Below are 15,243 nucleotides of genomic sequence, written 5' to 3' on the forward strand. Positions count from 1 at the left end.
ACACCTTCAACTATATGCCCATAAATGATTCTAACAACATATTTTTATCTACTAGTAGAAAATACATTTTTATTGGAGAATCTTTATCACAAACATATGCTCACATATAAAACTATGATATAGCACCTTTAAGTATTTGCAAGATTGTGTAAAGTTCTAATATACTTATACTGAATTTATATTCATTAAATATGCTGATAATAATTAATAATTTATGCTGTAACTGGGTTAACTTGCAGTTTTAAAATAAAGGTTTGTTTCAGGGTAAATGAAACGGACACACTCGATAATGTGTTATAGTCTGTTCCAACAAACTACACAAATCACCTGTTTACGGACATATCTCTTTTAATTTCAAGAGTAAACACCACCTTGTACATTAATGAGAGCCCAAACAAGTAAATGCTAAATTAGAAAAAGTATCATAAAATAGATATTTAAAACATATTTATTTTTCAGTTTAATATGAAAGAAATAATCCACGAAAATCTGTTTTATTCTATTTCTGACACTACTTTAGTAGATTTTGACGTCACACGTGATGTCACATGCATAGCTACATGTAATTACAGAATCGCTCATTTGACCTTTAGGTCATCGTACAATGTAGCTGAAATAACAGCTTTTCCTGTTAATCTTTATGGATAAAGATAATAACTAGTTAATTATGTAAAATATTGATTTTATCCTGTTCAGGCCAAATAGGAAATTCCACTCGGCCAGCCTTGCAGAATTTCCCATTCTTACCTAATTCACACGATAAAGCTGACATTCTACGTTAATCCATCCCAACCTCCTACAAAAATATGGTGTGTTTTTTTGTAAATAATGTCAGTTTGGTTTCATGTAAGAAGAAAAGTAAAAGTGTTTTGAAAATAACAAAAAAGTACTATTTTTGTGTACAAGTTACAAAACAATTGGCTTGGAAATAAATAACTTGTAGTAAATTCCATAGTGTGAAAAAAAGGTGTTCCCTGTGGGACGGACTACAGTTATTCTCTATATATGTATATATCATAATATACAAATTTATGCATGCAGGTACATCTGTATGTACATGTATTTAGTAAAATCACAGAGGAATTTTTCAATCCAACCAGTGCTCCCAGACTGGTACATCAAACATTGTAGTGTGTGTTATCATGTAACAAATGGAAATGTGAATAATACAAAAGACCATTCAAAGACCTGGGGCCTAATTCACAAAGGTCTCTTGGCTCTGCTAGACGAAAAAGCATCCTCTTTGGAAGTCTTTTAGCACTGCACCGCAAGATCCCAAAGTTGCGAGAGTTTAGTGAATTAGGCCCCTGCTATATATAATAGTAAATAATCGTAGTCTATACATGAATGTCTGTTATATGTCCATGAATGTATGTGGTGACAGAAGGGTTTGTTTCTCACATTAACCTCTATCCTGTTCTGACAGCCAACCCAATGATGCAGCTGCAGTGCATGAACAGCATGTGGACTGGCTGATCAATGTCAGAGAGATCACTGTTCATATCAACACCTACATGGAATATTAAAGGCACTTGGTCTTCTCTGGGGGCAGGACATTGCCCAATGGCAATGGTAAAGAACTCGCCTGATGCAGGGTCAGTCTAGGATTGATCCCTGTAGTCCATTGGGCTATTTCTCGTTCCAACCAGTGCACCACGACTGGTATATCAAAGGCTGTGGTATGTGCTATCCTGTCTGTGAGATAGAGGCATATAAAAGATCCCTTGCTACCAATGGAAAAATGTAGCGGGTTTCCTCTCTAAGACTATGTCAAAATTAGCAAATGTTTGACATGCAATAGCCGAGTATTAATAAATCAATGTGCTCTAGTGGTGTTGTTAAACAAAACAAACTTTTAACTTTGTTCTGTATTACATGTAATAATTAAATGCCTTTTGTTGACAAAACAATGTAAATGTTTATGTATTTCCAACAGTATTTCAATTACTCATTAATTCACCAATGATCACAAACTAGATCTAAGCAAAGTAAGTGTACTTCATTCACTTTCAAGTAGTAGTACTCAGTTATAAGACCTGTACTCAGTTAATTGGTCAAATGGTTCTCAAATAAGTACTTGTTGATTACATGTAATTTGAATAATCGGAACATAAATAACAACATAGGACTGTTTTGATACCATGTTATTATTAATTAAAACAGTTTTTGGCTGTTTAATTTAAACTTCACCAAAACTTAAACACAGAACATACATAAAAGTACATGTACTTGCATATACTATGCTTGTTGACCTACATATATTTGTATTTTAATAAATAATTTTATCTCAGGTCTGTGTAAAATAATTACCATTATTTTCAATACAGGTAATCTCCTCAACTTAATAATAAAAATATATAAACTGGTTCAAACTGGTGATATCCAATCACTATCAACAAACCAGGACCATTGTGCGTGTAGTATCTTAAACTACAATATTTTTGCCCTACTTTAACTAGTAAACATGGTATATACATTACTGGTACTCGAGTTAAATGATCCCTTGTAGCTATGTATTAAGTGATCATGTATATAGATTAATTATTAACCCAGTGCATGCTGACTGTGAGAAATCTTGGAAAATGTTTACTGTTAAACTATAATGATGTTAATGGGGTTAAAACAGGGTCAGCTGGGTTATGAGAATATCAAGATGTATTTAAAAAATATATTTGCTTAGATGTACCTGCATGATATACACCAGTTACGCTTATTGTGCGAGTTGTACAGTTATGAGATTTATGTTCAACGAGCTTGGTGATTAAATATAATACACTTAAAATTTAATTATTTTTTTTAACAGGAGCACACTGAGTTTTTATTACTCATTGGCTATTGAATGCTAAACATTTTGTAATTTTTTACAAAGTCTTAGAGAAAACCCACTATATTTTTCCAGTAGCAGCAAGGGATCTTTTATATGCACTTTTCCACACACAGGACAATACATACCACTGCCTATAATACACAGTATAATTTTTAAACATAGGAATGATTTGGTTTTGGATGATAGCCAGTCAAACATATACAAGTTCCAATGATTTGTACACTGGGGGAGCCAATACTTACCTAACTACACATTGTATGTATGTTCTCAAAGTAGTTTATTAGTACAGTGCATTCAAACATGTACCTAAGGGGCGGGACGTAGCCCAGTGGTAAAGTGCATGCCTGACATCCAATAGCCAATGACTGATAAATAAATGTGCTCTAGTGGTGTTGTTAAACAAAACAAACTTTAAACTTTTCATACATGTACTGGTACTTAAACCGTACATCATTTAAAAGTTAAAAATTAAAATTTGTTTTGTTTAAAGACACAACTAGGGGATATCAATTTATTATTCATCAGGTATTGGATGTCAGACATAAATTTGGTAATTCTGACATGTACAGATGTAACCAACCGTAAGAGAGAACCTAACACAGCCTTTTTGATATATGTATGTAGAGACCTCGTCGTTTAAGGGGAGCTATCACTCACTCCCCTGTGACTAGATCAAGGAGAGTAATTTATTGCTCCCCTTAAAGCATATGAATTTATATGGTATAAATATGGTAATATATGTTAAATTGTTCCCCATAATCTAAAGGTGTGGAGGAATTAATCACTCTTCTTGGTTTTTTCCACATGGAGGTCTGACATGATATACCAGTCGTGGGGCAATGGTTGAGATCTATACCTCATTTATTATGTGTCTGTGTCAGTGTCATGTTATTCATATTCAAATTGGTACATGGTATCACATTTATACAGGTACCAGGTGTCAAAATATTAACAGCTATTTATACTACTAGGTTTAATGGTGTCAGTTTCATGTATTCATTGTCACATTTATACCAGTGTCATTATTAACCATCAAATTATTAATATTTGATGTTATTTTATAGTCCACTAATACAATTTAATGTTGAATCGTTGATTCAAATTGGTACATTGTATCACATCAAATGCTTTGTGTTATTAATCACTCAAACTGATACCTATCTATGCCAGATAAACAAATACTTTGTAGTACACAGTGTTCGAAATAAGCACTTGTCCATTTGTCCTGACAAGTGAAAATTTGCTCGGACAAGCAAACTGTACCTTAGTGGTTGTCCAGTGGACAAGTAAAAATGTTCCATGCAGTTTAATTTTGAGAAATCAAAAATACGGTCCTTGTACTTGAATAAAACAAAAGATTTATTGGACAAGTGAAACTATTGCTGGACAAGTAGATTTCTCGATGTTCTTGTCTAGTGGACAAATGAAAAAATCTGCCTATTTCTATTGCTGGTACATGTATATATATGTAAATGTATGTAATACATTTAGTTAGTGTCAATTATGTCTTAAAATTGATATGTACATATATATATATATATATATGGTATACATACTATGGTATCACCATGCATGCAGTGTCAAGTATTCAAACTGAAACAAACATACCACCTTTCTACCACAGGATATTATTTAAAGCCTTTAGATTAATACATTGTACCACATTTCTATCACTGTACCAAATGATTAAACCACCACATTAATACCATAGTGTCAAGTATTCAAATTCATACAGCACTAAATTAATAACAGTGTTTAAAGGGACATTCCTGAGTTTGCTGCATTGTAAGACGTTTCCGACCAATAAAATATTTCTACGATTAAACTGACATATTAAATACATTTTCTTGTTTAAAATATAAGTGTCTGTATAGTCAATGTGTTTCTGGTCGTCTTAATATTTGTAAGAAGCTCAAACTAGATTTTGTCTTCAAATAATTTCATACGTACGAAAAAAATTATATTTAAGGATATAAAATGAAATTTAACCTAGTACAAATATTAGAATGATCAGAAACACGTTTAATATACAGCAACTAATATTTTATGCAGAAAAATATATTTGATATGTAATTATAATCGTTAAAAAGTGTCTGTTAGTCGATAACATCTTAAAAATTGCAGCAAACTAAGGAATGTCCCTTTAAATATATACTACCACTAATACCACTATTAGAACTTTATATGTTATGTTTAGATTTTATACTTGTAAAGTACACACAGGTTCACACTAAAGGGACATTCCTGAGTTTGCTGCATTGTAAGATGTTTCCAAAAAATAAAATATATCTACGATTAAACTTACATATTAAATATATTTCCTTATTTAGAATAGCAGTGTCTGTATATTCAATGTGTTTCTAGCAGTCTTAATATTTGTAAGAAGACAAAAAGAGTCTGTATCAACAAAAATAACAATTAAAACTGGCATGTTTAGTCAATGTATCCATAGGCGTACAGGCTCCCATTTTTGTAAGGGGGGTGAGGGGCAAATGGGTTTTTGCCCGGATTAAACGAAAATGCCCAAATCTAGATAAAGTTTTTCTTATATTAGTATTGCTGTCAAATGGCTATATATAGTGTAGTAAACGAATCACTACATGTTTTTACATGAATTTTGTAGTTAGAATTATGGAAATACATGGTAAAAAGACTTCAGGCTAGCACGTTTTGCCGGAATTTGAGGATATGTTCCAGCACTTGGGGGGGGGGGGGGGCAGTCCCCCCCCCCCCTGTCTCGTATGCTTATGAATGTATCTGAACATCTCTGTATGATGTATATATATATTAAATAATAATAATAATTTTTAATAACATATTTGAAATACTTTTGTCATGATCAAAATATGGGGACATTATTCAATCATATCCTAAACATTAACAAAATGGAGAGTTCAAACAAATTAATAAATACAAACAATAAATGTTTTTTTAATTATTATTACAACATTTATACCTGTCCAAGTTCGTTGCAGTACAATTTATCAAATGACTTTATTTGTATGTGTATGACAATCCTACTGCCCATGTCAATGAATTACTATCAGCAGTACTACATTTCGTGATCAGTGGGGTGTGGTTATCGCTAACGTAACATTGTGAAACTTATCTGAAGTTATCAAAAAACATACATTGTTCTACATATTAACACTAGTTTAGGCCTACATATGTAACTAAACTAAACATTTTATGACTGTAAAAACAACACTGGGAAAATTACAACAATGTCTGGCGTAGCAAGCAGACGAGAGAGTTCTAGACAGGTTGACCTGGCCAGCCGACGGCCGTTTTGTCACCTGCGTGCAATGACAGCAGTACGGGACAACACAACTTACCGGAGTTTCCGCTCGACACTAGTAGAATAAGTACTCCAAATAAACTCGAGCCCAACAGGCGGTACAGATCCATAGCGTAAACAGAGAGACACGCTGTCGTCAAGGCAGTTTATACCTCGAAATTCTGAACATATTCCCCCAACGTAAAATCCACACACACAGACGAACAGACCGGGCGATCAACGTTCGTGAAAATAGACTGACCTCCCACGTTCGGTCCACGACACATCAGACATTTGTCCCCACGTCTTATCTGGATCGTCCCAATTTTTTTTTTTTTAATACACACATATATATATATATTTTTTATAATTATTTATCCGGCTCACGAATCGAAATACGAGTTTCACTCGAGTTGATACCACCGCTGTGGAGTGTTTTGGTAGCCCGACGGCTTCTAGAGGGCGATTTCTGACACCCTAGGGGACAAGCGAACCACTTTCCCGCTTTTACGACAAACTTCCAGTCACTGAGTGTTTCCAATCATGTAACAAAACACCGACCTGCGCAAAGCGGCTCATCTAGGAGCGGCTGTGCGCATAACAAAACCACATGCTTTTGAGAATCTGTATTGTCCAGACCTGCTCATACACGTAGAGACGAACCCAATCAGGTAGCAAAACAAATGATAATGGTTTACGAATACACCACTGCAGTAGCAACCCTATCAGGTGCACGAGTTATGACGTATGTAGGTGTTCAACTCGGTCATTAAAACTCAGGTGTAAATCACACCTGTCAAGTTTCGTGTATTATGACTTCATTAGACTACTTAGTTTGTTTAGCCAGGTGTAACGGCTCACACGTTAATTAGCCATCACAGTTTGACCCCCTGTGAAATAAAGAATTATTTTTTTTTAACTGTTTTAATAAATATAAAACAGTTTATTGTAATAATTGTTTTTTAATAATGGAATATTATGTGACATGTCATTAAGTATGCACGCTGGCCTAGAACATACTCAATATGACAGGCTATAGATTGACATTTCAGTTATGAAAATGGACACTGAGTTTTGTTAATATACATTTCATGATTTGGACCAGTTACAGTAGAGTGAAACAAGAATCTCTGACGTTACAACTGGGAAGAAGAAGAAATGTTTTATTTAACGACGCACTCAACACATTTTATTTTCGGTTATATGGCGTTTGATATATGGTTAAGGACCACACAGATATTGAAAGAGGAAACTCTTTTCGATTAGCAGCAAGGGATATTTTATATACACCATCCCACAGACAGGGTAGTACATACCACGGCCTTTGATATACCAGTCGGGGTGCACTGGCTGGAGCGAGAAATAACCCAATGGGCCCACCGACGGGGATCGATCCCAGACCGACCGCGCATCGAGCGAGCGCTGTATCACGGGGCTATGTCCCGCCCCTTACAACTGGAAAATGCCTTTAAAAAGTTGACTAGAATTTGTCTACATAATCCTTACTTCTATGTGCGTTTTTAAAAATAGGAAAACTGCATATCGTGGTATTAGAAGCTCCAGGATAACCAGAAACACTTCAGATGTTCGGAAATGGATAACCTAAACCCCATTAGTATACCGTCCCAACCAGTGCTCCGTGACTAATATATAACAATATCGTGGTATGTGCTATCCTGTCTTTGGTTAAATACAATGGTCACCAATAGCTTGGTTTAAAACATGCAAACATCGTAGGATTATGCTATGTAGCGACAGTCTCTCTCAGTCCAAAAAGTCATGGCAGACATCACATTTATGTAGGTTAAAAATGCCATGATGTTATCAAATATTGTCCTGTACCAAAAAGAGACCCCACAAAAAACACATTTTGCATCTTACTCCTTCTACGAATAACCTATTGGGGAGGGGAAGGGAGGGGAGGGGGGAGGGTCTTCCACAAATGATTACAAGGGCAGCAAGATAGCATCTGGATTTTCAAAATGTGTTTATTCCTTCTGTGTTTGTTTGAATGAATGAATGAATGAATGAATGTTTAAAGATACCCCAGCAGAAAAAATACACAAACGTCTCTTTGTGTGTCAAACAAAGGTAAGCATACGAATATTATTATTTACTTTAAAAACAAAATTTATATAATTATGTAAAAAGAACATGTAAAGAGCTGTTTTAAAATCTTGCAATATAAAATTGTTTATTGTATTCTGTTGGTGGGGTATATACTATATGTGATAATCTTTTTACACATACCTCATACCATTTGGCTACGGTACTGCTACCGTTCGTTAAATCGTTAACAGGTTGTCACTGTCGGTGTATGTTCTGTTACCACACCACCACGGTCTTGTCATCTTTTCATTAGGAGAAAACCCAGCGAGCATGGCAAACCAAAGTACTGGTAATTACCGACTCTGGTATCAATCAACCCGTACCATCAACAACAAGTGTCTGAAACATATCAGGAAAATGGCCCTCACGAAATCACCATGTCAGCATTCTGTCGGCAGGGCGTACCTGGCCTAAACTATGTGATGGGTGGGGTTGGGGCTGCAGTCGCGTGTGCAAGGGGCGTTTTGACCCTCCCCCCCCCCCCCCGCTCAAGCATTGTTTTAAATATTTACTCCCTATAAACTTCGCTTGCCACAGTCTAGACACACCCCCCCCCCCCCCCCCCCTCCACAACAAAAAAAAATGCCTGCAAACCGCTTGGGCAGTAAAACAAGAATCAAGACATATAAATATCATTATAGTATTTTGCATCTAGACAAAACTATCACTTTGAAAAGTTTGTTTTTCACCCCCCTTCATTGGTTTTCAAGACCCCCAACGCCTCCGTTAGGTACGGTCCTACACAGTAGCATAGTTAGCGTCACGTCGCTTTCCACAGTTCTCCAGCCGCGCAGGTAATTGCATTCTACGACTGCAAGCGCTGCCAGTTTATATGCCATTCTCCGGCACCTCGTTTCGACAGAAACCACTCGGACAGCGATGCAGAAAGATCCATGTTTACCATTATGCTAAGTTAACATTCTATTCATACATAACGCCATCAAAAACAAAATGCGAGCAAAATGTTTTGGCAGTGACGGCGAATACTTTACTGGACGATTCGTCTTTGTCAGAAACGTTTGCATATTGTGTACAATGAAGCAGTCCTTTCTGATGATTGTTGAATAAGTTAGAAGAAAAGGAAAACGAAAAATAACAAACAACAATAACGAAGCAGAACAAAGGCAAAAAAGAAGAAGAAAGAAACAGAAGAGAAAAAAAAAAAATTCGAAGTGGTTTCACATTTAAATACTACCTTGTACGTTTCCTCTTACAACAATGTAGCACCATCATGTAAATAGCATACCCAAAAATAATCTCTAAAACAATACAGATTCTTTGATACATTTATAGAACGGCATGACATGATTCCAATATGATTTACAGTATATAATAAATTATGTACCCAATCTGACAGAATTAATATGTCTGATGGCCTAACGTTGGTTTTCGTCAGATCAGGACTTCGCAGTCTGAAATGATCGCCACAACAGCTGATAGACATCTTAAAAGCCAACTTTATTCCATTAGACGGTCTTTTTTTCGAAAGAGTCTGCAAGTGCGGATAATGGATTTTTCTAGTGAGAGGATGCAACGTTTTAAAACAGTTTAGATCTCAACGGTAGTATTACGGGATGGGATGCAACGTTTTAAAACAGTTTAGATCTCAACGGTAGTATTAAGTGATGGGATGCAACGTTTACAAAGGGCACCTGCAGTATTCAAAAGTAGGCCCTACTCTATTATGTTATGTAGGGATAACCCCAGAATAAGATAAAACAAAAAACCTTCTGTTGCAATTTGTCCTAGGTTCGCCTATTTTTCAGGTTATCTTTACTGGACTATATTATAAAGTATAAAGTATTCTCGTATTGTTTTATTTGTGCTGCCAGCCTTTTACCTGTACTATATCGGGTTGTTTTCTCGGTTTGTCTTTTATATACTTTTAGCGAATAGTTTCTTATAATTCAGTTTAGAATGGCTCATTACACTTTTATAATTTATATTGCTTGTATGTATATGCCAATTTGTATTCTGTTGTAATGAGGTGAGACTTTAATAAACTATCTGTCTATTTGTCTGTCTGTCTGCCTGTATTACCCATATGGTATTAAACTGATCAACACCAGTAGAGCTAATGTTAATCAGATTGCTAGAAATTAATCTGCTAAACACTGGGTTTTTCGGCAGAGACTGCAAGACAGCAATGAGAGGATTATTGCTTTAATACGCATCAGAATGTTCCTAGTAATTATGTTTATCGATTTATAGCCCGGCCATCTTTGTTAGAGGACCATATGGACAATTATCCAGTCATAGTATTTACTGTATACCACATACTACATTCATTGTCATTGTCATACTGTTACTGAAAGTTGTATCACCTGATGAGTGATCAGTGATACAGGCCTAACTATGAGTAACAGTTATCATAACAATAATGTTTACCTCATAATAACTGCGTATGTACTTAACGTAAAATATCAGGATATATATAGCATCCTGTTTGAGTTTGCAGAAACATTAGGAGAACCAGAATTAGGTTGGATATACAGAATTTTTTTTTTTTTTTTTAACGACACTACTAGAGCACACTGATTTATCAATCATGGGCTAAATATTGGTTGCCAAACATTTGGTAATTTGACATATAGTTTTAGAGAGGAAATCCGCTACATTTTTTCCATTTAGTAGCAAGGGATCTTTTATATGTACACCATCCCACGAGAAACGAGAAATAGGAATATGCAGACATCGATATAATTACTTCAAGCAAGCAAATTTAATTAATATGTAACTGTCGTCGCTAAAAAGGTATACTAATCAAAAACATGTTACATTGCATGTAGCTGAAAAGCCAGGAATGTCCCTTTAACATTGAAAAGCACGCCTTCCTATTTCTGAACACAGACGTTCTGCTGTTAGAGTTCAGGACGTATTAAGAGATACGACATGAAAGCTGGTCACTGATCGTATCGCCGCGTCCGCGTGTTGCCGCTCGGTGAGGAAAGTAGCCCATGTGGTGCCGAGGTGTTCCCCTCCCGTCGGTTTTCTTTACCTCTTCATTTGAAGTAAACGTCCATAGATAACGTGTTTGGCGTCAAACCAGTAGCATCAGTCTCAGATGTTATGTATACTACTCAAAAGAATTTAAGGGTCAAACGATATTTTCGACATTATTTTCTGAATGTCAATTATATTAGCTAGACCATAATGTCACGCATGGTATTGTTCCATTTTGACGAAAGTGGGTCTAAGCAACCCATAAATGAATTAAAATCCACTGTCATTGACACTGTCGACTAGTTCTAATGGCGAAAACATGCTTACATTTGCACGTAAATTAGGGCGAAAGCGAAAGGTCTGCTAAGTGCCCATAACTTGCTTTTTCACAAAGCGCTTCATTTGCACGCTTTGCATGTGTATTCCATGTTCCCAATGCTGAATTTCCGTATAATTGGAGCTTGCATTTGTGTACGATGCACACTCCAAATTTGACAATGGTACGACGACAACTGACTATCGAAGATCCAGGAAGGGCTATTGCTTGGCTTCAGGATGACAATACGCAAAGAAATGTTGCTCTGAGACTTGGTGTCAGTCAGGCCGACTGTGGCAACGGTACCAAGCAACGAATTCTGTTCGAAATCGTCCACGTTCGGGAAGACCCCGAAGCACTACAAATAGAGAGGACCGCTACATCACCAATATGGCTCTACGTCAACGCACAACCACTGCACGCCGATTACGTGACAATCTGCGGACTGCGACTGGAACTCGAGTGTCTGATCAAACCATACGCAATCGTCTGAGAGCCAATAATCTACGCTGCCAACGCCAGGCTGTTCGACCACCACTCCTACCACGTCACAGAACGGCCAGACGTCACTGGTGCACACTTCATCTGCGGTGGCAACGTGTTCAGTGGGGTCGAGTGATGTTCACTGATGAGTCCAGGTTTAGTCTCCAGTTCAACGACGGTCGGGTTCGTGTCTACAGACGTCCTGGGGAGCGCTTCGCTGACGTTAACGTTAGACAACGTCACCGGTTCGGTGGTGGCAGCGTCATGGTGTGGGACGGCATCTCTATCCACCACAGGACCCCCCTCTATGTGGTGGATGGCAATCTGAATGGAATCCGCTATCTGAATGAGATTATCCGGCCGTTGGTTCTCCCAGGCCTTCAGCAGATTGGCGGCGGGGCAGTTCTGCAGGATGACAATGCCAGACCCCACCGCGCCAGGGTGGTAACGGACTTTCTCAGACAACAAGGTATTGCCAGGATGGATTGGCCAGCATATTCGCCTGACTTGGCCCCAATAGAGATGGCCTGGGACGAATTAGGCAGGAGAGTTCGGGATAACCATGCCCCTCCGGCCAACCTTCATGATCTGGGTCAACTTCTTATGGCAGAGTGGCAGGCCATTCCTCAAGAGTTCTTCAGACGTCTGATCAACAGCATGAGGCAACGATGTGTCGAGTGTATTCGCGCCAGGGGTGGATTCACACACTAATAAACGAATGTTCTAATGTGTAAAATCCATGTTTGACAACCTTCAACTTTGACAGCATGTCATGTGACTTTCTTGTATACAGCGACGTTTATTTGTGTTTTTTTGTAAATATGGAACAATAAATTAAATTTTTGGTGTAGTTTACATCATCAATCTAATACACTCTGAAACTTGTTTGGTTATAAATTTTTGACCCTTAAATTTTTTTGAGTTGTATATTATGTCACAGCTACAGACTGTTGGCAGCAACGTGAATATATATAGTTTGAAAGTAAAAAAAAAAAAAAAAAAAATAAGAATAAAAAAATGGCATGTCGCTGATTAATTACATTACTTGAAAAAAAAGAAATAAATATTTTATTTAACGACGCACTCAACACATTTTATTTACGGTTATATGGCGTCAGACATATGGTTAAGGACCACACATATATTGCGAGAGGGAACGCGCTGTCGTCACTTCATGGGCTACTCTTTTTGATTAGCAGCAAGGATTCTTTTATATGCATAATCCCACTGACAGGGTAGTACATACCATAGCTTTGATATACCAGTCGTGGTGCAATGGCTGGAACGAGAAATAGCCCAAAGGGCCCACCGACGGGGATCGATCCCACACCGACCGCGCATCGAGCGCGCGCCTTACCACTGGGCTGCGTCCCGCCCTACATTACTTGTTTTTATGTACATTACTTGCTTTATGTACGGGAAATATAATTTTCTCTGTGTTATATTCATCATCATCTTCATCATAATCATCACCACCATCACCATCACCACCACCACCACCACCACCATCATCATCATCACCACCCCCACCAGCATCATCATCATCATTAACACCACCACCACCACCTTTATCATCATCATCACCACCACCACCACCATCATCATCATCACCATCACCACCACCATCATCATCAACACCACCGCCACCACCATCATCATCATCATTATCACCACCACCACCATCATCATCAACATCACCACCACCACAACCACCACCACCATTTTTATCATCATCATCATCATAACATGGTCACTGTGACACTTCATTTCGAGTTTTAGAGAAGAAATTCTTTGCTGCCACGTTTGCTACACGTTTCATTACCAGTGTATACACACTGAACACAATACAATTTTACTCAGAGATCTTTGACTAAATCAGCCTTGAAAAACCTAGTTGGTACTGCAAATAATCTGAGCATCTTAACATAATAGGGCGGGACGTAGTCTACTGGGAAAACGCTCGCTTGATGTGCGGTCGGTCTAGTATCGATCCCCGTCGGTGGGCCTGTTGGGCTATTTCTCACTCTAGTCACTGCACCACGACTGGTATATCAAAGGCCGTGGTATATGCTATTCTGTCTGTGGGTTAGTGCATATAAAAAGATCCCTTGCTACTAATAGAAAAACGTAGCGGGTTTCATCTCTATGATGTGTCAAAATGGCCATATGTTTGACATCCAATAGCCGATGATTAATAAATCAATGTGCTCTAGTGGTGTTAGTAAACAAAACAAACTTAACATAATATTAAAAATCGTGTCTGTATACAATGCAAAGTCAAAAGGCCATTTTGAAACAGTCATAACTACTCCTACGAATAACTGCCAGGTGCTTCGTCTATAAAATTGCTAACAGATCCAACAAGAGAACTATATCGCACGATCCATCGGATCCCTGTTGTGTACCAGTAGGGCCGGCCTTTACATGGTTATTAGGTTTCTGTGATATAGAGTTACCGGACTGTGTTTGTAATAATTACTATCTTAGCCCTGTAAAACACCTGCAAACTTTGGAGCTTCTTGTATCGTTTGAAGTCCTCTGAGTCAGGTTTGTTTTGTTTAACGACACCACTAGAGGACTGATTTATTAATCATCGGCTATTGAATGTCAAACATATGATCATTTTAACACAGTTATAGAGATGAACCCGCTACGTTTTTTTCCATTAGTAGCAAGAGATCTTTATATGCACCATCCCACAGACAGGATAGCATGTACCACGGCCTTTGGTGTACCAGTCGTGGTGCCCTGGCTAGAGCGAGAAATAGCCTCCTATGAATGAAACCCGATTAACATTTCCGTAACCCCCACCCCACTCAATTTAACTTGATTTTCGTTTATATTAAATTACGGCTTTTCAACTCAACTCGCGATGAGAGTAGACGTGGTTAGCTGCGCTCTTGACTTACCCCCCCACCTGGGGGGACTGCTCGCCAGTTTTGGAAAGCTGAGTGAGTATCGCGTCACGCACACCGGGTCACGGGCTTCCGTGACCTTGGTGTACGGGGACGCGATCTCACCGACAAGGAATCGGAAGTGGAGGAAGAGGAAACCTGCGCCAGGAGCGGCACGGGGGGGATCTAAGCTGGCGGCTCAACCGCCAGTGGCGGTCCCTTCTGCGACGCCGCCCCCAGTCCAACCTGAGACGACGCGACCAGCCCCAAGGGAACCGTCGGCCACCGAAACTGGACGAGCTCAACACTGCGGTGTGTGAGACGCCCAACGACCCTCCATCACCGACCGTCACGTGGCCCAGGAAGAACTGGCCGGTATCTCCGGTACAGGCAG

General features: G+C 38.2%; 1 protein-coding gene across 1 annotated transcript in view; it reads right to left on the reverse strand.

Annotated features, from left to right (window-relative positions):
* The window catches only part of LOC121375660 (tyrosine-protein kinase transmembrane receptor Ror2-like), a 122,525-nt gene extending 115,916 nt beyond the window's left edge, over positions 1-6,609 (reverse strand). The window contains exon 1 of the mRNA XM_041503222.1: positions 6,163-6,609. Coding sequence (XP_041359156.1) covers positions 6,163-6,235 — 73 coding nt within the window. The 5' untranslated portion in view covers positions 6,236-6,609. The remainder of the gene's footprint in view (positions 1-6,162) is intronic.
* Between the last annotated feature and the right edge of the window lie 8,634 nt (positions 6,610-15,243).

Source organism: Gigantopelta aegis, chromosome 6 (assembly GCF_016097555.1).
Source record: "Gigantopelta aegis isolate Gae_Host chromosome 6, Gae_host_genome, whole genome shotgun sequence".
Lineage (NCBI taxonomy): Eukaryota > Metazoa > Mollusca > Gastropoda > Neomphalida > Peltospiridae > Gigantopelta > Gigantopelta aegis.